The sequence below is a fragment of the Sitodiplosis mosellana genome, unplaced genomic scaffold (assembly GCF_009176505.1).
Source record: "Sitodiplosis mosellana isolate CC-2019 unplaced genomic scaffold, AAFC_SMos_1.0 Smas_scaffold_6197, whole genome shotgun sequence".
Lineage (NCBI taxonomy): Eukaryota > Metazoa > Arthropoda > Insecta > Diptera > Cecidomyiidae > Sitodiplosis > Sitodiplosis mosellana.
Window position 1 is genome coordinate 9,027,895 of NW_022601438.1, and position 25,685 is coordinate 9,053,579.

The 25,685-nt window shown below is 37.1% G+C and overlaps 2 protein-coding genes across 5 annotated transcripts in view; both read right to left on the reverse strand.

Moving 5' to 3' along the window:
- The window catches only part of LOC129577143 (facilitated trehalose transporter Tret1-like), a 28,017-nt gene extending 15,014 nt beyond the window's left edge, over positions 1 to 13,003 (reverse strand). Inside the window, exons 1-2 of one of the 4 annotated variants that reach the window (XM_055463686.1) lie at positions 12,434 to 13,003; positions 1,096 to 2,237 (exon numbers count right to left, since the gene is read on the reverse strand). The gene's annotated coding sequence lies outside the window, so the exon portion shown is untranslated. Of the gene's footprint in view, positions 1 to 1,095; positions 2,238 to 4,044; positions 4,457 to 12,155 lie in introns of those variants that run through there. The other 3 variants (XM_055463688.1, XM_055463685.1, XM_055463689.1) reach the window with 3 other exon arrangements.
- A 4,025-nt stretch (positions 13,004 to 17,028) lies between these two features.
- LOC129577136 (heparan sulfate 2-O-sulfotransferase pipe) lies at positions 17,029 to 25,379 on the reverse strand. Its single transcript, XM_055463626.1, has 8 exons — positions 25,292 to 25,379; positions 24,070 to 25,165; positions 23,634 to 23,779; positions 21,591 to 21,637; positions 19,810 to 20,105; positions 17,968 to 18,249; positions 17,655 to 17,809; positions 17,029 to 17,553 (listed from the first exon to the last, which is right to left on the reverse strand). The coding sequence occupies exons 2-8, from the start codon at positions 24,111 to 24,113 to the stop codon at positions 17,357 to 17,359; spliced, it is 1,167 nt and encodes a 388-aa protein (XP_055319601.1). The 5' UTR covers positions 24,114 to 25,165; positions 25,292 to 25,379; the 3' UTR covers positions 17,029 to 17,356.
- Positions 25,380 to 25,685: the final 306 nt, after the last annotated feature.

A 25,685-nucleotide genomic window follows, 5' to 3' on the forward strand; every position in this document is an offset into this window, starting at 1 on the left:
ATTGATGAGCCTTCAATTTGGCTGTTTTAGTCTAATTTGTTGTAGTTGATTGCTTAAATTGACAAGTTTTGCAAACAAAGAAATCGACTCAATTGAAGGTCTTGCTCTCTCTCTCTCTCTCTCTCTCTCTCTCTCTCTCTCTCTATGCATCTTCCAGAATCTGAAGGAGGTGAAGGCGGAAATTCACACAGTCCTGTGTTCAAATCAAAATATGAATACTCACTATCGACAGCAATTTAATTAGATTTCGAGCCGAAGTTGTCGAACTAAATCTTGAATGAAACGAAATATGAAAGTCTGGATGTGTCACCTCATTTCTTCTTATTTTATTGAATATTTTAAGTTAAAATTCTGTTGAATTAGTACCATTATGTAAGATTATGAATGATACGATTGAAACGAAAGAGGGAGAGAGAGAGAGAGCGAGAGCGTGAGAGACAATCGATTGAATCTTTCCAAGCAACAGTGTAATATCGTTGAACTGCTCATTTCAAATGCGGCGGACATTCAATCGTGACGTTGAATATTTTACGGTCACAGCATCTAGCTGACGAAATACACGCGAATTTGCGGCACGAATCAATCATAAAAAAAATTTGCGAGTGGAAGATTTTTTCTCTGCACCGTTGCTATATTCAATGAAACAGTCTTCTGTGTACTAGTATCTTAAATACACACAGGTGTAAGCGCAAAATGTGAATGTGCTCTAGCCAACGTCACAATGAGTTCATTTTTGTATGTTTTTTTTTCTCTCTATTCGCTCTTCGTTTATAATTGATGGCTTCTGGTTCATGGTTTGTGCAAATTTTTTTTGTGTTCGTTTCTTGCGAATTACCTTCTATTTGCACGCGCGCAATTTTGATGTTTGCGCGCAATTATCATACACATCAACCAGTGTAATCAATGTAGGATTTTTTTTTAAATTCTGGTTACGATTTGATTTGTGCGTTGTCTTTCTCTTCCTCTATCGCGGCGAATATCGATTGCCGTGAGCTAAATACATTACGTTTCTACACATGATAACCGTGACCTTGACATGTAGTATGCATCCCTCTGAACAAAATCGAACAACTGAACGCAAAATGCGGCACCTACCTTTTTAAATTGGTGTGTTCCTGTTTCGGTTTCCTTCGGTTTGTGTTGTATGTGTATTTCAACTTATATATCTCTACACGATATTGTCTGTCTCTCTCCTGTTCAATCCTTTTATTTCTGTTGCTGGTGCTGGTACTGCTGCTGCTACCGCCGCTGCCGTCGTTGTCGTCGTTTATTTTTCTCTCTTACTCAAACAATCTATCACCGTTTTATTTGCTCTTCGTCGCTTCTTTGAAAATTATTTTCGTTCACGAATATCACTATGATTTTTGTGTGGTGGTTTATATGGTTATTTTTAGTCGTTTAAGTGTGTCTCGTTCTTCTTTTTTTCTTGTAGTTGTTGTTATTCATCGTTTGTGTTGCTGGTGCAGCACGCTGAAGCGTTTTTTCCCTTAAAATTGACTTAGGCTTTGGTGTATTACTTTGTTGTTATTCGGTTTCTTCTTTTTTCAATATGCCACGAGAGTATATATATACTAAGTGTCTTTCTCTTTATCTCATCTCTTTTTTTTATTCTCTTGTTTGATTATATGTTTCAGTTCTATTCACACTCGGTATCGGTTCGTTCTATTCGTTCATACGTGAAACCGAATGATGATCATTCAATTTTTATTTTCTCTCTTCGGTTCAACGGTTAGATAATCGATAAAACAAATTGAATGTCAAACTAAGCGGTAATTCAATCGATGCGTATTTAAAAATGAATTTTTTATGGTATTATCCTTATGTTGATTGCTTCGTTGTTGGACCGTCGTCATCGTAATTACTACACTCACTCACTCTCTGGTTTTCTCTCTTCGCTGTGCTACTAGTCGGTCGTCTAGTTTAACGCATTGGTTCAGCCGGATTTTTTTTTTGCGCTGCTACCGCGCTGCTGTTTCGTTCGTTTGTTTCTTGTTGAACCTGATACGATACTTATCTCTCCCGACTCGTTGGCATTTACTTGTTTCGGCTGTTCAATTCGGTTGAATGTATTTGTTTTTTTTTGCATACATTCGTCATCAGTCATCACCGTAATTTTCAGCGTATTTGTGGCAATGCTTCTCAAATCCTTCACTCAACATTGAAATAGGTCCAGGTGCTCACCAGATGATATGAAATCGCTTCCGGTTGACTGGATCACCGATTCATAGCAGAAAGCGCTAAATCGCCCAACACAGTCAGTCAGTCGCATATTCGTAAACAGACCGGCCCAAAAAAAACCGCAACGAACAATCGAGAAAAAAAGAGAGAGAAATGATCGGATTAGCTAATTAAATAGGGAATGGTTCGATGCGCAATCGCACGACACACACACAGAGAGAGAGAGAGAGACACACACACACCAATGTACCATCAAAATTGCCTCACTAATTGCACGTACACAAAACAAACATAAAAGAAAAGCAATGAAAAAAAACGCGTCGCGTCGCGTCGCTCTATACGCGTAAAGTTGGAGATGGTGCGAAAAAGAATTTCGCTTTTTAACTAATCGATTGAGTCATGTTCGCGAAATGTTTAGAAATGTCGAGCCGCTTACCTCTATGGTAAATACTTTCCGAAAAATCCGAAACACATTCAAAACACTGTGTACGATATAGATATAAAAACAAATAACTAACTATTCAAAATAAATCGAACAAACAGAGGAAAAAAAATGACTGTGAAGTGTCTATCTATATTAAGTGTTATGTCTATAGACTATATATATATTGTAGCTATATTATACTGTGTGGTAGCCGCGTTTCTTGCTCATTGTTTCGAATTCGCAATTGAACAGGCACAAAAAACCATGCTAGAAAGCAACGTTCGGGAGAGAGACAGAGAGAGAGAGAAATCGCTACATATCTTTGCCGAACCGTGAGGCCACCTCTCTCATTTGTGAGTCAAGTTGACGCAACTGATCGGAATCGATGCGATCGCTTTTCAACTGAATTGGATTACACTAAACACTCGATGGTGTTTCTTTTTTCGTTACTCGTTGCTTCGAGCTATTTCATAATATTCACTTCTTCTTACTTTCCAAATGACTAATTTACTTGTGGTTTAGTAACAATTCTTAGACATTGATTTGTTTCAATGATGGTAATCGGATTGTTATCGTTTATGGCGTTTACCAATAGTTTGGAATTACCGGGTAATTACGAGACAAAGGTCGGTTATTTTTTGGTTTGTAAGAGTTAGCCTAAGCTTCAAATGTATAAAATCGAATCGAACATGAATATTTAAAACAAAAAACAATCATTCGAACTACTGCGATTATAGCATGCTAAACAAACAACGATAAATGGTATAAACAACAACTAATCCTTGCTACTGCACTTGCGTTAATAACATTTATCGGTTTCTCCGTTTTGTTTGCAGCAAATGTGCGCGTGCGCGCATGTGTGCTTCTTCAAGAATTCTTTGGCACAGAACATTTTCACCGTTTGAATACACAGCAACCGAAACAAAAACAATAACAAACACTTGGTCGCATTATCTAATGATCGTTCGATCCTGCGAAGTTAAAAATGTACGATCTGTTCAATGGCACATACACCAAAAGTGTGTATGCTTATAAAGGAATTCAATGATTCGCGTATTCTCTTCTCTCTCTCTCTCACTCGCTGTCGTCACCGACATGTGCCTTTTTCTCGGCAAATTCTTTTCTTTACTTTCTATGCGTCTCCACTTCAATTTGTTCTTTTTTTTTTATTTTTATCTTTTGTTTGACTCATTCGTGCTGATTTTTTTTTTTTAATTTCTTACTCGGCAGTCATTGTTTTGGTTATTAAAATTATAAATTTGATTTCAGAAGACAACGAAAAAAAAATGCTCAACAATTTTTGTGTTCATTAAAATTCGAATGAGTCTCGCAAGTATTTTACTATTTTTTGTTTCTGTTGGCAATGTGTTCTGCGTGGTGCATTATATTTTTAACGTGTGCTTTTGGCATACAATCAAACGCGATCAATGTGCGTTGCTTACATTTTTTTTTTTGCTTTGATTTGCTTGTGATTTTCTGTATGGCGTAGAAAATCGACCAAACTTCGTTGGGGCAAACAAAAAAACGAGGAAAAACAACGTTCGTTCGTCAAATTGTTTTTCGATACGTTGTTTTACCCTCTGCTCAAACAAAAAAAAATTCGCCAATGATAATTTTTCGGGTGATGTAACGATGTAAACTATGTCACTATTTAGAACTTGATCGAAAGTTAACTGTTGAAATTGATTGATTTTGATATATTTATTTTTGACTTTAAACCAAACGAATTTGATCAACAACAAAAATTTATTGTAATAAAACCGCTTTTATTTTCGTTTTTTTTTGTGTGGAAAAAATACACAAACAGAGAGCGTGCACTGTAAGTTTTTCTCATTTGATATTATCTACAAAACTGAAGTGTACATATCAAATGGTTCTGGTATATATAGGTTGGGGTATCGTCGTGCCGGTTCGGTGTGTACTTCAGCAAGTCGCTGAATTAGGCTGTCCGCACAAACAACATGTCTTTTGCGATCGCATCGACGAATCATTATGGAATCATCAAAGCCATGAATGAACCGAATGTGAATTTAATTAAAAACGCAATAAATCTTGGTTTATGACGACAATGACATTACCAGAAAATATTCAATGTAAAATGAAATGGGCGAATATCGATTAATTTGTTGGAATTTCAACTGAATCTTTTTATCAATGTGACGCATATCCAAACGCACATCCAAGCGCATACCCTACTAACTTTGTATCAAAGTTCGAGTGAATTTTTCTTGCTTCAAAACAAAATCAAAGCTTTTCTATCATGTTTTGTCGAACATCCATGAAGCGAGTAGGTATTGAGGCAATTCATGGCCAGCCTATTTCTCGCGTACACAATGTGTGTATTTAAATCGTAGTATGTTGTGTTTTTTTTCCGTTGCTTGTGTTTAGTTCATTCTCTTCTTTTTCTCCGCTCTTCTTTTCGTTGACGATTATTTTCGGTGGTCGTTTTTTTTCGTCGTTGTATCGTTGCTTATATGTGTTAATGCGTTGTGTTTTTTTCTCTCTCGTTGGGTTATTTTATTTTGCTTTCATTTTATTCCGAAAAACGATGCTCGGATTGGGAGCGTTTGACGTATTTTCTATAGATATTTAAATCTATCCTTGTCTATCAGATCGTATTTTTGTGTATGTGTGTCGTACACGAACGGGGAACGGTTTGCTGTGTGTCAAGTCGATAAATACGAATGTGTATTTATTTTATACATGTGTAGTAAATTTGAAGTTAGTTGGGCAGTCTGAGGAGACAGCTTCATGTGTGTGATACATATGCGGTATTTATATTTTTTGTATTCGTCGAATACACACATTTTGCGATGCGAAATCGCGACTCGCATACACACACAAAACATCATCGTCACTCACAATATATATATCCGAGCACCACAATTACAGCTAAATGCTGTTTTTTTTTCATAGCCCGTTTTCCTTTTCATTCTCACTCCGTGTGTCTCTGACTGATTGATTTGCTCGCGGTGCGCGCGCTTTGTGCGAGTGAAACGAAAAATTTGTGTGTGTGCCCGAAGAACAAGTGTTAAGAATTGTCGTGTTGCATTGCATCTCTCGGAATTGAATGCAATGTGTAATGCAATTGATAGAACATACATCTCAGATGTTGAGGCGATATCATATGTTGCGCCGTTGCCGACATACCATTTTACAATATATTCAATCAATATTGGCACAACGCGCGTTCGCGGCAGCCTGAAGGACATTGGGAGTCAATCAACAGGTAATCAACGGCCCGGCCCAATCGCGCACATGCATTACACAACGGCACATACGGCAAATGGAATGGCGTTAACTGTTGATTCCATGAAATGCATTTGATTTACATTTTAAATGATCGTCGTCGATCAATTTAACACTATGATTGTTCTTGGGGCACCCAGGGCCCCCAGCGAACTTTAAAGTTGAATAAAAGTACTAAACAGTGTATAAACCAACCGGAGTTAAGTCTCATTGTATAGATTGAACATTTCTCTACACGAATGAAAAAAAAAACATATGCATATGTGTGAGTATGTGTAAAATACAGCCTGCCGCAAAACATGTTACGCTGTTGTTCTTGGGGGACCACAGGGCCCCATGGCTATTTTATATTATAGCTGGACTATGATAAGAGATATCGACTTGGTGTCTATGACGAAGTTGTAGTACTCAAGCTGCTCTACAACTTCGCCGTAGACATCAAGTCGTTATCTCTTATCAGTTACGCGAAAAGCCGCGAAAACGTGAAAAACGCGAATTCATAGTTTCTCACTTTTCAAGGAACTGATAAGAGATAACGAGGTGGTGTCTATGGCAAAGTTGTAGCTCTGGTCGAGTACTACAACTTTACTACGACACCAAGTCGTTATCTCTTATCAGTTACGCGAAAAAATGATAAGAAAAAAATCGCGTTTTTCACGGTTTTCTGCGGTTTTTCGCGTATTCCGCAAAACTGATAAGAGATAGCGAAATAGTGTCTATGGCAAAGTTGTAGTTCTGGTCAAGTACTACAACTTTACTACGACACCAAGTTGTTATCTCTTATCAGTTACGCGAAAAAATGATAAGAAAAAATTCGCGTTTTTCACGGTTTTCGCGGCTTTTCGCGTGAATGATAAGAGATAACGACTTGGAGTCTATAGCGAAGTTGTAGCACTTAAGCTGCTTTACAACTTTGGTAAAGACACCATCTCGTTATCTCTTATCGGTTTGGAGGAATACGCGAGAAACCGCAGAACACCGTGAAAAACGCGAATGTTTTCTTATCATTTTTTCGCGTAACTGATACGAGATAACGACTTAAGGTCTGTGGCAAATCATAGTACTCGACCAGAGCTATAACTTTGCCATAGACATCATCTCGTTATCTCTTATCAGTTCCGTGAAAAATGATAAGAAAAAAACGCGTTTTTTCGCGGTTTTCAGCGGTTTCTCGCGTATTCCGCGAAACTGATAAGAGATAACCAGATGGTTTTCGGCAAAGTTGTAGAGCAGCTTGAGTACAACAACTTCGCCATAGACATCAAGTCGTTATCTCTTATCAGTTACGCGGAAACCGCGAAAACCGCGAATTTTTTCTTATCATTTTTTCGCATAACTGATAAGAGATAACGACTTGGTGTCTGTGGCAAAGTTGTAGTATTCGACCTGCTCTACATTTCTGTCGAAGAGGCAAGTCTCTTACTTCTTATCAGCTTCACTAAAACGATGTCGGAAAATTTTGCGATTTTTGCGTTTTTTCGCGTTTTTCGCGGAACTGATAAGAGATAAGCAATATTTGTTGCACCAAAATTATAGCAAACTTTGAGTATTACAACTTTGCTTCAGACACTAATTTGTTATCTCTTATCACAGTCCAGATTTCATATGAAATATCTTGGGGGCCCTGGAGTCCCCCAAGAACAGTAATATGTTGCAAATATGAAGAACAGTCATAGTGTTAAATTAATATCAATCAGGTTGGCTTTTTTTTGCAACGATACACGAGCAAATTGTGTATGGGATGACATTCAAATAGGCATCTAGCACGCACTTGTTTATGTCATATCTTCCAGCCAACAAAAAGAGGTCCAATAAATCAAATTTGCCAATCATCGTGTTTTTTGCAAAAGGTAGACGCTTTGTAACAGTTTGTTTGGGCCAGAGAGAAAGAGAGAGTGAGGGAGGTAGGTAAAGTGTGTAAAAATACGATGAATGAAATGCGAAATCTGTTCCAATGTATGTGTACCGTTTCGAATCCATTAATGTGAAACAAACAAACAAATTCAAAGAAAGAGAAAAAAAGCACGGACACACACACACACACACACAAATGCACGCCAGCAACGGCTCAGTTATTAAAATCATGAGTAGTATAAAAATGTTTATGAAACTGCAATAGCGGACCCAAATATTTTGGGAATTTTCCACTTGCATACGCATCGAGCAGTCACGCGTCGGTGATCTATATGGAATTTTGCACAAAAAATACACAGTCTTAACACACTTGTTGGCGTTTTGTTCTCCTTTGCGGTGCCGTATGGCCTTTTCGTGTTATTTTCGATGTTTATCGATATTGTTGTTGTTGTTTCAGATGGATATGTTTCATGCTGGAAAATTCTTTCATATGACTCATAGTTCACCGGCGGCTAAATTCGACATTGGAGCAAAAGAGATAGACTGCTCTCCAATTTCAAATTACTACGCGAATGTTCTATATTCATACGCAACTGATAATTGTACCGATGATAATATTCTCGTAATCCTTCTCTTTCTTTGTTCAAGCTGAGGAGCGCACAACAACAAAATTGTGTGGGCCAGCGACACATTGTTCCCTTGTGCTTTGTTTTTTTTTCTTCTGTTTTTAGGTTGCCTTTGTCGGCGCTTCACCCATATCAGTTGATCCGATTACTTTCGTTCCGTAATGGAAAAAAGCAAGTGAGAGCGTGAGGTTGACGCGCCTGCCATCGTACGCCACTTAATGACACACTAAATTATAATGGAATCCAGTGCCAATGTTAGCCTAATGACACACCAAAGTACTTGAATGATTATACGCTAAAACAAAAATGACACACTCTATGATTAAACAAGAATTTTTTTATTGCCAACGTCATTCGATGATCGTTGCGTCGCCTCATATACCATGTATATTAAAACCATTTTAATCATACATCGCTCTTTCTTATGGAAAATTTATTGCAATTTTGTTTTCGCTCTTGGGCTTACACTCCACATACATACACACACAGGCACATCGGACATGTGTTTATATCGACTGTGTGTTGCAGTTTTGTTTTCAGTTTGTATGCCATAAACATAGTAAAATGAACGAAATGAAAATCGAGACGCACACATACAACGCACCAATATTTATGCACAGCAGGTATTCATGGGTTGTGATACATGTAACTCTCTCTCTTGGAATGGCACGAAAGTCATATTGTTGGAATGGAGGCAGTGGCCCTTATCAAAAATATATGCAACGACTGGAAATTTATACGTATATTATCGGTCAAGAGCAAGTATGCAATACTAATCGATTGGAGGTATTGCCACATGTATTTGCCAGGGGGATATGCCGAATTTTCCGAAATAAAAACTTCTGATCCGAGATCAGTGATCCCAAAAGTATCAATGCATGAATTTTCAATGGAATAAACCATGTCATTATAACCTTGAAAATGGTTACTCATGAATTAATCACCCAAAATAGTGACAAAAACCATTTTAAACTTTGCCCACGTCTCTGCATCCCAGTGACAAAATTTTTACTCATAGGTTCGTCAATGATTTAGTAGGAAAAACGATAAGTTTTTTTTCTCTTTCTTTTCCTTTAATCAGTTTCAGTTTTTTTCTGATTCATAAATTTTGTTCTGTGACGATAGTGGCCTAGTGAGCATTCAATGACGTTGTTACTGCGTGTTATAAATTGTTGCCCACAACAACAACGACAACGACAACGCCGGCGACAACAATTCCAATATTCTACGAATATGCTAACTCTTTTGCATCGTTTGTGTTTAAATCACGCGCGAATTTATCACACTGTGATCACGCGTTTTCGACGATATTAATAGAATCCCGGTTTATAAAAATAGTAAAATATTTGCTGCTGCGGCTGCTGATATATATTTTTTTCTTCCTTATTTCCAATCAGATTTTTGTTACGGCTGCTGATGCTGGTGGTTTGCGAATGTGCTGCGTTCAGCATGCTACTGCTGTTATACAGCTATATTCTCGTATTGCGTATTTCTGAAGAAAAGAGAGAAAAAAGCACTTTATCGGCGGGCATTCTTCTTGCTTTTTGCGAGTTATTTTCATATTCGTAATGATTTAATACGAGGCCATTGCTGCTTGCTTGCTTGCTTGCTTGTCTCATTATTGTGGAAGCCTGTTTGACACGATGTGTTTCGCTTGTTGTGTTTTCATACGCCTTTCGGAATGTAGAGTGAATGAATCGCAGAAAAAAAAAAATTTACAGAAACGGCCACACAGAGACAAACTGTATCGAATGATGTAATAGACGAGCCCTCTAAATTGATTCGTCGATACATTCATTAGCCGTGCACACAGAATATACAAGCGTGTGCGAGCATGAATTTCGATACGAATTCGCTCACACAATGGTGCTCACATATGGTTCTTGTAAGTACTGATTTTGCTATTGTTGTTTTTCGTTTTTATTTCCATAAATTCAATTAGTTTACTGATATGGAATTTGATTTGGTAATGTGATTTCCAGAGAAATAGGATGTCAAGATAAATATGATGACGAGATACCGTCTGATTAGAGAACTATTTCACAAATATGATGAAATATTCCCGTTTGGACGATAATTGTCGACGGTTATGTGTGTTTTTTCTCAACTTTGATTCGGAGAAAGAAATTCGACATAATGTGGTGTGACTTGGCCAGTTCAAAGGAAATGCTCGTGCATGTGACATAAGCCATACATATATTAGCACGTAAATATATACATTCACTTATACTGCCTGCTCATTCTCGTCACACAGAATGAGAAAACTCGTTCGTTTTGACTTCCCCCACACATACAAATACTTCATAACTGTCGCCTCATGCACACTTGCTCAACGGCACGACGAACACGAAAACAAAAAGAAAAACAACAACAGAAGAACGGTCTATGAAGCATGTGATAGCATAGATATTTATATTAGAAAGGATAAAGAAACATCGAAATGAGCAAGAGAAAAACAACTGTGCGATGACAGCGAAAAATAACCAACGAACGAATGAAGCAGCAATAGCACAAATAGCAAAATACTGGTTTGAATGGTCGATGTGTCGACGTTAACGACAACGACGACGACGACGACGACGACGACGACGACGACGACGTCATGCCAAGCCCTCGCGCGCGTACGCGCACATTCGGCGATGTTCATTAAATAATATTGGTGAGAATTTGCTTTCAATTTAAAATGACTTGAATGATTGACAACTCGAGATGCCCGTTTGTTTTGCCTCTCAACAACAAGCCCCCTTTACTAAATTAGCCTTGCTTCATTTTCTGTATAATATTTGCTGTGTGTGTGTGTGTGTGTGTGTGTGTGTGTGTATGTATTCTTATTATTTTTTTTATCATTTCCATTCAAGAAATTTATTTTGTGAACGGAATGCACTCTGAACGAAGCGAATTTTAATTGAAATGATCGATGGTTTGGTAATCGTATGTCTTAAGCATAGTTGTTATTTTCTCTCTCTCTCTCTCTCGCTCTCCCTCAATTCATCATTATATTCAATTTTATTGGTAATATTAATATTATCTGCAAGTGATACGGTGTGATCGTCACATCGCCCATTCCGTCCAATGTATAATTGAATGGCGACAGTAATATTTGACGTTGTCGACTGGATGTATGTTTGCGTGCTGCTTTCAATGGATGATTATGCGAGCAAGTGTGTGTGTGTGTGTTGTCGACTTGTATGCGCTTCCAATCACGATGATTGAATCGGTGACGGTCAGCGAGTTCATCAAATGATTAGTTCGACATTCAAATTCAAATTTAGTACAAACATATCAATTGAAAATTAAAAAAAAAAAGAATTTATACAGAGAAGAAAAAAACCACGACGGTTTTTCACTTTGTTCCTCTTGCAAACGTGCCACTACCAATGTATTTTGATGCATGATTGCATGGAAATCGTTTTCATTGATCGATTTGCGTATGAAACATTCGATAACAACAAGAAAAAAATCGTTTGTGGGGTGTGTAAATGAATGACGTAGGTGGGTTGATTGCTGTTGATTATTTGACGACAAATTAATGAACAGCAAAACAATCAGTGAAAATGTAAGCAAATCAAATTTGTACACTAGCGCCGTCGAGAGAAGATCTCTTTGCCTCCCAAATAAAATGAATGAATAAATAAAACAACACCACCGAAAACACACAAAGCACCAGGCGAAACAAAACGACGCGCACACACACACACACACATACACAAAATGAACGGAAACACATTTTATTGACTTAATGAAATGAGTGAAAGCAATTTAATTCTATGCCATTTGGCTTATAATTGTAAATTATGGCCTTTTTTCCTCTTTCTTATTCTCACTTCTAATTTTATACTGTAGTAGCACTTATTCGGAGGCACACTCATCAAATTCCACTTTTCATCTTGTTTCGTTTCTTTTATTGTTTTGCCGCGACTCATTTGATTTAACCACAATTTGTGTTCTTCTCATGTACATATATATCGGATTGGATACAACAGTGAATTTTCCGAATTACTTTTTTTTTCTACGTTTAACGCACCATTAGATAGACAAACTAGATGTGAACTGATGTGCATACACAACGAATACTCATGCGAACAACCAATTTTTCATTTACCAGTGCTGTGCTATGTCGTTGGGAAATCAGGTGAAATTTGAATCGCAATTTGTTTGTTATTGTTTTGATGTCTGGTATATTTTTGTTGTTGTTGTTGTTGTTGTCTTGTTTCATTCGGCTATGACTACATACATAGGTTGCATTTGCCTTATGCCTATTTTTAGATCACACTTTTTGTTTTTATGTTATAATTAACACACACACTCACACATAACAAAATTAACAAAATTGAAAACAATTCCGATATTTATTTTGAACTGCGAAGCGCGTTTAACGAGGGAATCAAAAGGTGTTTGACGTCTTTTGGAAGCAATACATGATGCTATACAGAGCGCACCGAAAAATGCACGTTATATTTATCCGTTGTTAAGATTTCATCTGACATACGGCCACGCAAACCGCACAGATTTTCACCAAAGCGTCTTTGTGTCATATATTATGTCTTGGTTCCTCTGTCGTTGAGCTTTTCTTTCCAGTGTGTGTTGACTGTGTTTCATCGAAAGTCAAGCGGTTTCGGTTCAGAATTTAGCTTTCATTTTCTCTAGTTTTCTACGCAATACACATCGCAATGCACACACATATTTATCCTTGATGGATTCTCGCATCGGGTGGTTTGTTGTGGATGTTTTTTTTCATGATGTCTATATGTCCATATAAAATATAGATGCGGTTGCTGTTTATATACTTATATGTATGTACATTGTCGCACGCAACGCTAATACGCGCCAAAAAAATAGTTTCAAACATTTGCACGAAACAAGCAACGCACACAGTGAGTCTCTCTCTCTCTGTGTGTGTGTGTGTCTACGTGTTTGTGTGTATCGCAAACAAACAACCGAAACGAAAGGAAAAACCGAAAAATGGAAAAATAACATTTCGATGTATATGCTGTTGGCGACTAGAAAATCAACGAAATCTCATTTAAAGTCGAGAAAAATCTGTCTCTATCTATCATAAACGACCTCCAGGATATTGCTCCGGCTAATGAACACAGTTAGCCAACAAAAGCGAAAAGCTTTCTATCAGCTGAATTGTATTTGGAGCAATCGATAAATTCAGTCGTTCGGTATTCTTTCTTCTGTGCTTTTTTTTTATTGTTTCGGTTCATAATTTGATGTGTGTTTGCAGTTGTAGATGATGCGGATGACACGCTTTTCCATGTGCATGTGCGGGTGTGGGCGTGTATGTGTGTGAGAGATGCCGGTTCCACAATGTCTGAGTCCCATTTGACTGAACACCATCTCTCCATCCGCGTTTTTCCCTCTACCACAGCTATTAGAACGGGCCTGTCGTCGATAAACATATCTTGTTTTTTCCATTATCATCCACCATTGTTCGTTGCACGAGACGCGCATCCGCTCATGTCTTCGAATCGGCACGAGCAAAAGAGAATACCATAACTTAAATCCATGTCATGGCTAAACAATTATTTCTGGCGATTTTTCCATGTCTTAACAAATGAACCGCAAAATATGACACTAAGCGTAACAGTGCATAATCGAATAAGTGAAATTGAAACTGAAAACGGCGAATTTTTACACAAACAATTGTTGTTGCTGCCATTTCCTCTTCACGCGCTACCAACATTCTTGTGACATCCGCTAGAAGTAGAAAACGGGTTCTCCGGCAAATATAAAAAACATCTTTGAGCTTTAATGACAAAACCAATTGAGGCTACGTTTCTTACGATAGACTTTTCATATATTGCATCATTTTTACGTGACACAATTCTTCCATTTATTGTAAGATAAACAAAAACCCGCTAAGAATCTGTTTTTTTTTGTGTTAGAAAATATTTTGATAATAACCTTTGCTACGGTTGAATGATCTTATTCCAATATTTTTTTCAACGATCAAGAATCTTGTTACTTTCAACAGAAATTATATTGACAGACACGAGTAAAAAAGAATGATTTCTTTTTTTTTTGTCATTTCCGCAATGCATTCATTTGTGAATTTAAAACATTTTCTACGGCTTATGACTGTATATATAGAGATTATAATCTCTACTAATTAGTAACCGGAGTTGTATTTTTTTGGAACAAGTGTATAATAAATAACACGATATTAGAAGATTTATTTTTTTCTTTCAACTTTTTCCTCTCTTCATTAATTTCTCTTTTTTTTTCTTCCCTTTCTCATTGATTTCCATATAAATTTCAATAAAAAAAAAATAATCGATTTGTTTCTGTGAAATGAAATCATAGGAAGTGACCCGCAGAATACGATACAATTCGGAAGATATACATTTTGTCGAATTTAATCGAATCTGGAATAAAAATGGTGTGAAAAATCCACGTCGCTGCAAATAGTTGCGTTGATATGATCAACTTCTTCCGTGATTTCGTTTTTCTTTCCACTTCGAATTGTGTCTTGTTGCATATTCAAATCGATCATTCAAGCTCGAAACAATAGCATACAATAAATATTTTACGATGTTATTTTGAAATGAAATTTATAGAATATCATAGACGGAAATCGCTGTAATTCTTTATGTGTGTGTGTTAAATTATTTCCTGAGATTGAACAAGAATTGATGACAATTGGTTGCAGCCTTGTCACAGGTATTTGAAAGCAGATAGGATTCTAACTAACTGGTGGCACAAAAATGATTCGACACATGTGGCATTGCACTTCAATCAAATTACATCGATCGAAGAAAGGCTTTGTACTCAAACAGCTATAGGAAAACAAATTGTTTTTATTTTTTCGCTCACAATTAGGCAATTTATCATATATGCATGTTTGATATGGTTATAAAAGCATAATCATTAAACACAAATCAATCATGCAGCGATTTGAGGCATTGTGTTCGATTGATTATTTTGTCTGGTGTTTAATCTTGATTATTGATTTGAATAAATACGGTTCAATATTCAACGATATGGATGATATACACGATGTATGTTAAACACATACCCATTGATAGTAGTTAATTTTCCACATTTAATTCGGTAAATTAGGCAAATGAACATAAATTAAATGGTAATTGCCGGTGGCAGACGTACCCGTATAGTTGACGCGCTGCTGGAATGCTCTCCGAATGCGAAAGAAAGAGAAAAAATAAAACTATGGGACATTGTGCAATGAGCCACATATAAAAGAGTGTGAGTGTGTGCCGTTCTGAAGTTCACGTTCAATACCAATATGATGACGGTTTTATTTCGTCGTTTTTTTCCCTGTTTTATCGATAACGTTGATTACATGGAAAGCCATCAAGATTATATCATGTGAGACGGTGTCGTGAGATTACAGTAGGCAATAAAAGTATAAACGGCTCGTTTTGCACGTGACATTTGTACGATGACACAGAAAGCAAGTAGCAACTTCATATTTGCGATAAGATGAAAAAGCTTTTAACATAGACACACTTTGATGTTTACAACAATTAAATACATACATTCACGAAATGGTGCAGTCACATTTGTTGTTGCTTGTGTTTCATGTCTTCCGTTGTTGATAAAGCTTCTCGTATTTGAAGACAAAGTGCGCAATTGTTTGGCATCGCAAACTTTCTCAAAGAATTTCGACACGATTAACTGCGGGCTGTCGACAACGGCAACGACGACAACGACGACCGATCAATCAATTGCCAATAGCTAATTGGGCACATCACCAAAGCGATCGATTGAAACAAATCGTTATTTGATTTGAACTTGATAACTCGTGACTTTAGCTTGTTTGCAACATTTGCTTATTCGATTCCGAATAAAAATATATTGAAACTAATGCCGAGTCGAGCAAAATAATGTGAACGTTGCTCCCTGAATTGGTACAGGGTATAGACACAGTCATAACCACAACCAATAATCACAAACGCTGAACGATTTATCTATTGCTAATAATAGAAACTGCCGCAAAACAGATGATATACATATTGTCGGTGTGCACGTAAGCGTTCATCTTGTATGGCAAAAGCTCGAAAGTGAATCGATTTAGATGATGATGAACCCACATTTACCGAAATGTGAACCGAAATGTGAACCGAAATGCGAATGGAATTTCGCACAAAAAATCGATCGCAACACCTTGATATTGGAAAGTAATTTATTTTAATTCATTCAAACGATAAAGACAGACAGCATTTCTAAGCTGTCGATTTCCATAAAAGATAGAATGTGGTTTACATTTGCCAACTAACACAAACACACACACACAAAGCAACAAAACGAATGGCCAGCGAGTGAGAGCTGGCAAATTTATGAAATATCGCTTGGTTTGAGCACAGATATATTGCGGTCAATAGTATAATTGAGATCAGAATGGATGGAACAACAAACTGTATATAATATATTCGTTTATCCACATATGAAAGCACTGCAATTCGAATGTGTTTTACTTACCGCTCGAAATTTGTTATTTGTGATTTACGTGTGAAATGGCCAATTTCAATTTGTTATGGACAGTTTTCATTGTTGTTGTGCAATTCATTTCTTTCATATTTTTTCTTCTTCTTCTTCTACTTGTTCATCAGTGATTTTGCTCCGTCTCTCCGTTTGTGCACAGCTCCAAGACGGAGAGAGAGAGAGAAAGAGAGAGAGAGAGAGAGAGAGAGAGAGACAGAAAGAGGTAAGGGAGAAAGAGAAGCGTAAGAGTTTTGTTGATAAAAAAATAATTTATTTCTAAATCAATTTGAACTGAAATATATTTCCTACACATATTATTTATTGTTTAAGTTTTGTTGTTGTTATTGTTGTCATTGTGGTATTGAATGGCTATGCATACACAGTCATACACTAGCGACTTTCGAAACAGTTTGCGGTCGATAAGACGCATCCATTTTGAAACGTATGGTTGAAGTTAGATAATTCGTCAGTCGCATCAGTGTCATTTTCAATCAGCCTTTTTGGGTTTTCGTTCGATCACATTCGATATTTGTTTCGTTCGATGTTGCTGTTGCTGTTGCTGTTGTTGTAGCTGCTGTTAAAGAGTATTGCGCGTTGATGCAACCGTACTTTTACCGCTTGGCAATTTCAATGCACGATATTGCTTGTAGAGACGATCTTTGCAAAATTCATAAAACTCCACTTCACGAGAGAAATTTCGGCGTACAATATCTTTCACATATTCGCTGACCGGCGGCTTAAATGCATTCCGATTGATGCGAACGCTTTCACTGGCTGCATATTGGGAGATTGAATGCACACACACACACACACACACACATTAATAACAATTAATAACAGATGAATAATACTTTTGTGTCTATTTAGATACAAACCGTGATATACTCGATTGACGTCCCTAAAAAATCGTGGTACATAATGCTCCAAGACAGCAAATGTCGTGTTTAAGTCTTCAAGAACACCAACCACCGCATAATTTTCTTCGACAGCTCGTTTTGCTTTGTCCAATGCTTCTTGCGAATTGAACGGCCTGCGTGTGTGTATGTAGGTGGGTCAGTGTGTGCATAATCGAAAGTGAATTGAGAAGAACATGCAAAAATCATAAAATCAGACAATTAAACAAAGAATTAAAGAAAAAAAAATTGAATGAAAGGTCGAAATGATGAAAAAAAAAATGAATTTGCTTACGTGCAGTCGGGCTCATGTCCACAGAAAAAGAGAGTTTGACGTCGATGATCACCGATGCCTTCGCGTCGAACACCTTGATTGTATACGCATTCGGGATCACTGGTCAATACACACGTTTCGAAGTCCTTCTTCAGCCATTCGGGATCGGGTAATGGTAAATCGGGAAAGGCTCTTTTTCGTTCCACAAAATACCACGGTGCTCGCACATAGTAAAACCAACTAATGACACGCTCAACTGGATCTCGAACCAAATTTATGTAGATCGGCATTGGATATCCAAAACTATATTTTTGATCGAAAAAACCCAAAAATAATGGAACAAATATTTAAGTAACAGATAAAAATGGGAAAATTTCCATCGAAAATGTGACAAGATTAGATTCGACATATCCAGACTTAAAAAACCAAAACAATTGTTTTAAAATCCAAAGTATCAAATATATAAATAACTTTTTAAACGAAAAAAAAAACCATGAAAAATACTCAAAGATATAGAATCAGCTTAGTTGATAAGACGAGTAGTGATAAAAATGTCCATTTGCAATGGGTTTTATTTTAACGATGTGTCAATCAATTGGCCAATGCATCCGTGAAACGTCACATCGCACACACGAAAACGAAATTTGCCTAAAAAAACCATTCGAAACACATAAAACGCCATTTGACGGATAATTGACCACTTTTAACGCATTTTACATGCGACAAACGCGACACCTTAAACACAATTGATACGTTGAACAGTGTGCGCCGATGCCGCCATCGCAATTTCAAAGTTACGGTTGCGATGCAGTGTGTGTACGCGCGCAATTTTTACGACTTATTCTTATTCTTTATTATATTTTAAAGTAGTATGTGTTTAGCATTAACCCTTTACAAAATTATTATTATTATTATTAATTTACATTTCACAGCGTACAATTCAAGAAAAACAATTAGATGGAAACGTAAAGAAACATTTTACTTGAGTGTAAATGTTTTTTTTTTAAATAGATTGCATGCTATCAATCTGGAAATTGAGAATTTACCAATATTAGTGTTATATTTTTCGATTTGATAGTCCACAGTATGACGAGTTCCATAACTGTGTCCATCCGATCGCCGGGAGAGGAGCACTTCTGTTTTGATGGATCGACTTTTTATTCTTTCCAGAACTATCAAAATATGAATATTGAAACACCTTTAATTCGTGTTCCGTGTACAATGTGAATACTAATTTATGACACGCGCCCCGTTCTCTCCCTCTCTCTCTCTCTCTATCACATCTCACCGAATGCTATTTATGAAGAGGTGAGCAGAGATTTGGATGATGAAATAATGCTCAAAAAATGGAGATTATTCCAGATCTGAACTGTTGTTTGTAGAGAAAAAAAACACTTTACTTAATTCGCTGCCAATGAACAACCGTTTCCATGGCAAAACTATAATAAATGATGAAGCAGCAATAGCAAATGCAACAATCAGCAGAAAATTCAAAATTAGAATACGGTTTTTATGCGGCAACTTAAATTACATGGAATATGCCACGGTAAATTTGTATGTGTATGCATGTTGGAATCACTGACTGCGTTATTTTTGTTTCTTTACTTTTGCTAAATAAAGGCTCTTTACCGTTTGAAATGAACACCTTGCATTCGTCTGCCAAACTATGTTTAATGAGAGTAAATCGACGCTGTTTAATTTGCATTTTTGATTTGAATTTTGAGAGAGAGAGAGAGAAAAATGAAGATATCGCGAATTGGATTACAAGACCTCGATGGGGCATCGGCAATTTTGCTGTTGCTGTTGTTTTTTTTTTTTGTTTTTTTTTTATTATTTCTTTCTATTCTCTAGTGGTGCTCTTACCTGGTGAAATTCGTGAAGCAAACGTGTTTAACGAACGCCGAAGGTGGCGGCAAACTCGAAATAGCCGTACTCAAATCATACTGTTGCTGCATACTCAAACGAATCATCTCAACACGTTGCACTCCATCGCGATGAAAATGAAAATCATTCATGTACGCCAACTGCTTCATGAGCTCCATAAATGTTTGCGAGCCCACCTTGGGCACACGATTGAAGAATAGGATTTCTTGTAGCGCTTTTCGTGTGTTATTCAATTCATAGGCGCTTGGTATTACCTCCGGAATACGAGTTGATCGCTGCATTTGGAATATAAATTACCAATTTAAATCACATAAATCAGGGGCAGAAAAGAAAAACGCAATTGAAAAGGCGTTTAAAGAGTCAAATGAGATGAAAAATAGTACAAATGAGAAAAATCGTGACGTCATTATCATCGATCCTTTCTTTCGGACAGAGAACTATGGTGTTAGCTTTAATTGTGATTGAATGAATCGAAAATCGTTCTCTCTTTCTTTCTATCTCTCCCAGTGTGTGCGTTATAAATTGGTTTTTATCAAACTGTCAACGTCTCTTTCTAGAAAGTTTTCGTGGGAGAAAATTTCGTCTTGAATTGCTCATACTTCACATAATTTGTCATACGAAAGAAATAAGCAAGAAAAATGTCAAAGAAGAGAAATCAAATCAATTACTACACATCAGTCGGAACGATTCAATTGTGATCTGTGGACGTAAATCATTGCGCATCATTAATTCACAGGAAACGCAGCCCAAGTGTACACATGAACGCACGTGATTCGGTGTTGGATATCAATTTTGCGAATTACAATAGTAATAAATAAATCATGTTTGGAGCAGAAGCAGAAGAAGAAGCAGAAGAAGAAGCAGAAGAACAAGCAGAAGAAGAAGCAGAAGAATCGACTTGGTGTTGATGGTTACATAGAACGGTGTGTGATAGCTGAGAAGGAGGTTTGTATGCCAGCAACAGCAACATCACATTGCCATGAAGTAAAGAGAATGTGAACGCAACAGCTGTACTTCTGCAATTGAGTGACTCTCGTTCTTTTCACATCATCGTTTTGTCAAGCATCATAAAAGGGCGTCCACCAAAATTTGGTGAGTACCAAATGATGGCACAAAAATGACAACGACAAACACACCGTACATGATCGAGATTATGCGCGATTCTTTGCATTTATCCATCACAGTGTGTGTGCGTGCATGTTCATGTGAGCAATAAGTAAGAAAACATTAAAAGCACATTTAAGTGTGAAAAAAAAGAGAATCGTTGAAAATTTCGGATCGGTCCATTGTGCGTCAATCGTTTGAGATCACTGAACACACCGAACAACATGATCACGTCGTGATGTGCATGGCGTGCGCGAATAGGACCGGAAAAGAAAGCATTCATCGCTTTATTTATCTCTTTTTCACGTTGCCGTCGTCGACGCCATCGTCTCATTATCGTTAACTTCGACCCCATTGTAAACAATGACAACCGTTTTGTCATTTATGGTTATTCGGTTAAATAATGATTTTTCTGTTCATTTTCATTACAATTTGGCCACGCATTTTCATTTTGGCCACAAACATCACGATATTCTTCAAATGCACCCATTTCTCTCTCTCTCTCTCTCTCTCTCTCTCTCTCTCTCTCTCTCTCTGTCGGCATAGATTTTATTCTTTTTATATATTGTTTGCTTTGTCGCAATTCCGCTATACATTCTTGAGCGATAAGTAAAAAGATAGATTTATTTCCATTCTTTCTCACATGGAATACTCACCATTTGCGCATAGTACGGCTGATATTCAATGCTGTTATTCTCATCGTCTGAAAGAAGAGATTTGAAGAGAAAAAAAAATAGAACCCATTCAATATACACAATGCGAAATTTTCCATGCATGACATCGGGCCCAATTCATTCTTTACGGGGACCGCAATCAATCAACGAAAACCCGTTCGATCATCAAATATTTGTCTTCTACGCGTGTATTTATCTGTCATTTTTTTGGGTTTTGTTTGTGTGCTTTTTTTCTCGGTCAAACGGATGATAAACGTTAAACAATCAATGCAATCTCTACTTGTTCCCTTACCGATTTCACATTCCATCGATTTTGCCGTGTGTTTCAATTACCTTCGGGCGCGCGATAATATAAAACGGGCTACACACATTTTATTTCTTTATTTCGTGTGGAATTCGGAAAAAAGGCACGTTCAGTTGAAGGAGGAAGCGAAATCGTTCTATACGTGATTTCATGAAAAAAAATTGCCATTCAATCGTTGTTATCGGGAGCTGAGCGCTGTTTTTGCAGTCATTGAAAAATCCATAAAATCAACAATTCATCGATTATGTCATACTGATCTTGTTTTTGTCGCGCTCTCTCCACGTCTTCACTGTCGTGGCCTAATTGCAATTAAAATTTCAATGACGGAACTGCACTGTGCGTTCTTTATATGAGTTTTCATTTCTATTATCATGTAAATGAGCATTTTGTTGTGAGCTAAAACGGAGGTGCATTTCCCATTTTCAGTGTGAACAATATTTCAATGACGTGGATCTTTTCAAACCGAAGGTTCATAACTGTTTCAAGTGAAGAATCAATGAATAAACAACGAAATCATTGATTTTCGCATAAAATTGCAGATTTTACAGAAATACCATCGCGAATTATGTAATATATTCCCACTTGAATTTCTTTTTCTCAACACATTGTGATTAATTGCTAACAATTTCGGTCGATGGCACCAAATTCAAATCCTTGAAAACTAAAACTATTTACTTTGCTCATTGCGAATGGCAGCTTTTAAAAATGGATGAATTGCAAAACGTTGCACTTGTTTTGTCCAAATGGTAGTTGATATTGTTTGAGTTAAGTCATGCCAAAGTATACAATGATACTCATCCATGATGGGAAAATGTTACAACACGCAAATTATTGAACCGCTTTCCGCCCCCACAACTATTCAATCTAGTCTAGACCATTTTCAATGGGAACCGTGCCTGAGGCGCTTCAACAACGACGACGACGAAAAAAACAACAAGAAACGAATCAATAGAATGATTTAATTGAATTATGTCAAGCGCCAACCCAGAAAAATGATCGTTTTGGCTTGTGTAAATATGCATAATTCCTAAAGTATTTTTCTCAAGCGAAAATTAAACCACTTGACACGGGGCAATGGTTTCAATGGCGCGAAAAGAGAGAGAAAAAAAATTAGCAACAAATCCGAACACACTTGAAAGCCATCCGAGAGTGATTATTAAGTGGTTTAGTGATGGCTCAATTACAGCTTAATGGTTTTTCGGCCAGTTCTTGATGTCAATGTTGTGTGTGTGTGTGTGTCTCGGGAGAGTGTTGTGGTAAACTTGTTCGCGCTGTAAGCTCAGGAACATATTTTTTCCCTATTATGAAACTTATTCATAAGACTATTCATGAATAGTCTCACGTAGTTGCAATGAAACGTTTCGAGATGTGTGATCATTGATCTGAACGCTGAATAGGATCTTTTGTCAAAGTGGTTCGCTTATTTCAACGCAAATCAAAGTGGCAGTGCTGCTCTTTTTTCTTCTTCTTCTTCTTCGTGTTTATTTGTATTCAAAAAGCAAATGCTTTGTTTAATTGGAAAAAGAAGCATGCGCGCACAATTAGTTGTTCCCAATTTGGTATAAATGAGAGAAATTGCCCGTAAAAATTACTCCGTAATGAATTTGATGCGCCTAATGAACAGGAATTCGTTTGTCGTTTTTTTTTTGTTAGTTTGTCGGTTGTCTCTTTCACCCGGAAAGACTATGAATTGCCCATTTCTTCAATTTCCCTTTATTTACCTGTGCTTTGGTTGCTATCACCCGCATTCAATGATGTTGAGCCAATATTTTGGTCGGTGGTAGTTTTGGAAATCCTTTCTTCGGCACGATAAAATAAAAGTAAGGTACACACTAATCCTATTAAGATCCATAGCAGCAACGAGGATCTGATTTTTTGTGGTTTCGAATATTTAGAGAAAAAAAAAATATTTGCTACTGATTAGATTTCAAGTGGAAACTTTTTCGTAGGCGAACAACGAAACTGAATATGTGTCGAAATTTCAAGAAGGTATTTTAAACGAATTTTATCGAATGGCAACCGACGGAATATTATCTATTTCCTTTTTCAAAATTTTCGATGTGAATTTGTCGTATGTTTCCGATAATTGCAAGTCATTCGATCGGTCGCCGCCACTGACGTCATCCTCCACACCATCGGCCGATTCCATTCACTTACCTTTTTATCATATACATTCTCCGGTATTTGCTCAGATGATCCATTATTCTTTCGTTTCTATGCTCAATCACTGCTTAATTTTTCGTTTATCACATAAAACACTAAAGCCGATTGTAAGTTGAGTGCATGGCTTTTTCCATATATATATATATATATTTATATGAATCACAGCACACCGTGTCTTTTCTAAACCACTTTTCACTTCTTTATTTGAGATACTGATCGTCTTTTGGATTGTGTGTTTTTATTTTTGGTAAATGTTCGGTTACTTTTTCTCTCTCTCTCTCTCTCTCTCTCGTAAATATTCCAACACGAAACTGTTCAACCAAAACTGTTGCTTCTTCTGCTACTGCTGCTGCTGCTACTAAAATGCCTCGGAGAAATAAAATGAGATGGTTGTGCGCGTGCAGATTTTTGTTGGTGTAACAATCGATTTGATGGTCAAGAAGCGACTGAAATATTTTGGTGTGATTTCTGGTTATAGTTGACCGTTGCTCTTTTTTCGACCGTTGTTGCGTTGTTTTGTCTGGTGCGAATAAACCATTTCGAAAAATTGTATTGTACGTGGTCAGTGGTTGGGATCCGTTAACATACAAACAATTCCGTCAGTTGACGACACCAAAGCACACACATACACACCGTGTGTACGCACACGGAAGAGATACACCGCGTGAGCGCGAGCGCGCGCATTCGAACGATCACCAGGCAGAAAGAGAAAGAGGTGAGAACCACTTCTTAATATTGTTCCGTATTTTTTTTTTTAATGTTTACACACTCACTCTTCGATTGTTTATTTGCATTTCTGCTCTTTCTCTCACTCCAGACTTTTACTCTTCTTCTTCTTCTTCTTCTTCGGTCTCTTTTTTTCTTCGCGTTGCTTCTTCGTCTGCTGTTTTTTTCGGGGCTTCTTCTTTTTATAGAGTGTAGTATTTTATTTCCAGCGTATAGTATCTGTTCGCATTTCGCGTATTGAATTGTAACTGAGACGCGTTAACATATAGCGAACGTCTTCGGATTGTTCACTGTGCCAAATGCTGCGGCTTTGACTGTTATTACTCCTGCTGTTTGATGGCTGGCAAACTCTTTATTCCCTCTTCTTCTTCACACAAACCAAGAAAAAAATGTATAAAAAGAAAAAAAGATAGAGAATTTCGTGTGTGCAAGTTGGCTTTTTGTTTATTTGTTTATAATTTTCTTGGTAGCAAATAACACAAATGCGAACTATATAGATGAACTCTTATGGGCGACGGCCAATGGACTCCGTGACTTAACAATTGTTTTGGCTTGCATATACGACAAATGTATTTCGATTAACGTAGTCGCGCGTACACTTTGAATTCACCTCGTACTCTCAACTTCTCTTGGGGCTCTCTTTTGCGAACACACACACACAAAAAATGGAATAAATAAACTAGCAATGCAAAATAAAGTGAATTTAATGCGATTTCAGCACATAATTCCCTAGTTTTTCGCCTTCTTTTTCTTCTTCATTTTTATCAAACAAACACGATTCGAGGTTGATGTGGTAATCCAAGGCATACATACACCATCGGCATATCATCGAAAACAACTGTTGCATTATGTTTTTTGTTTAATTTAGTTTGTGTGTGAATTTT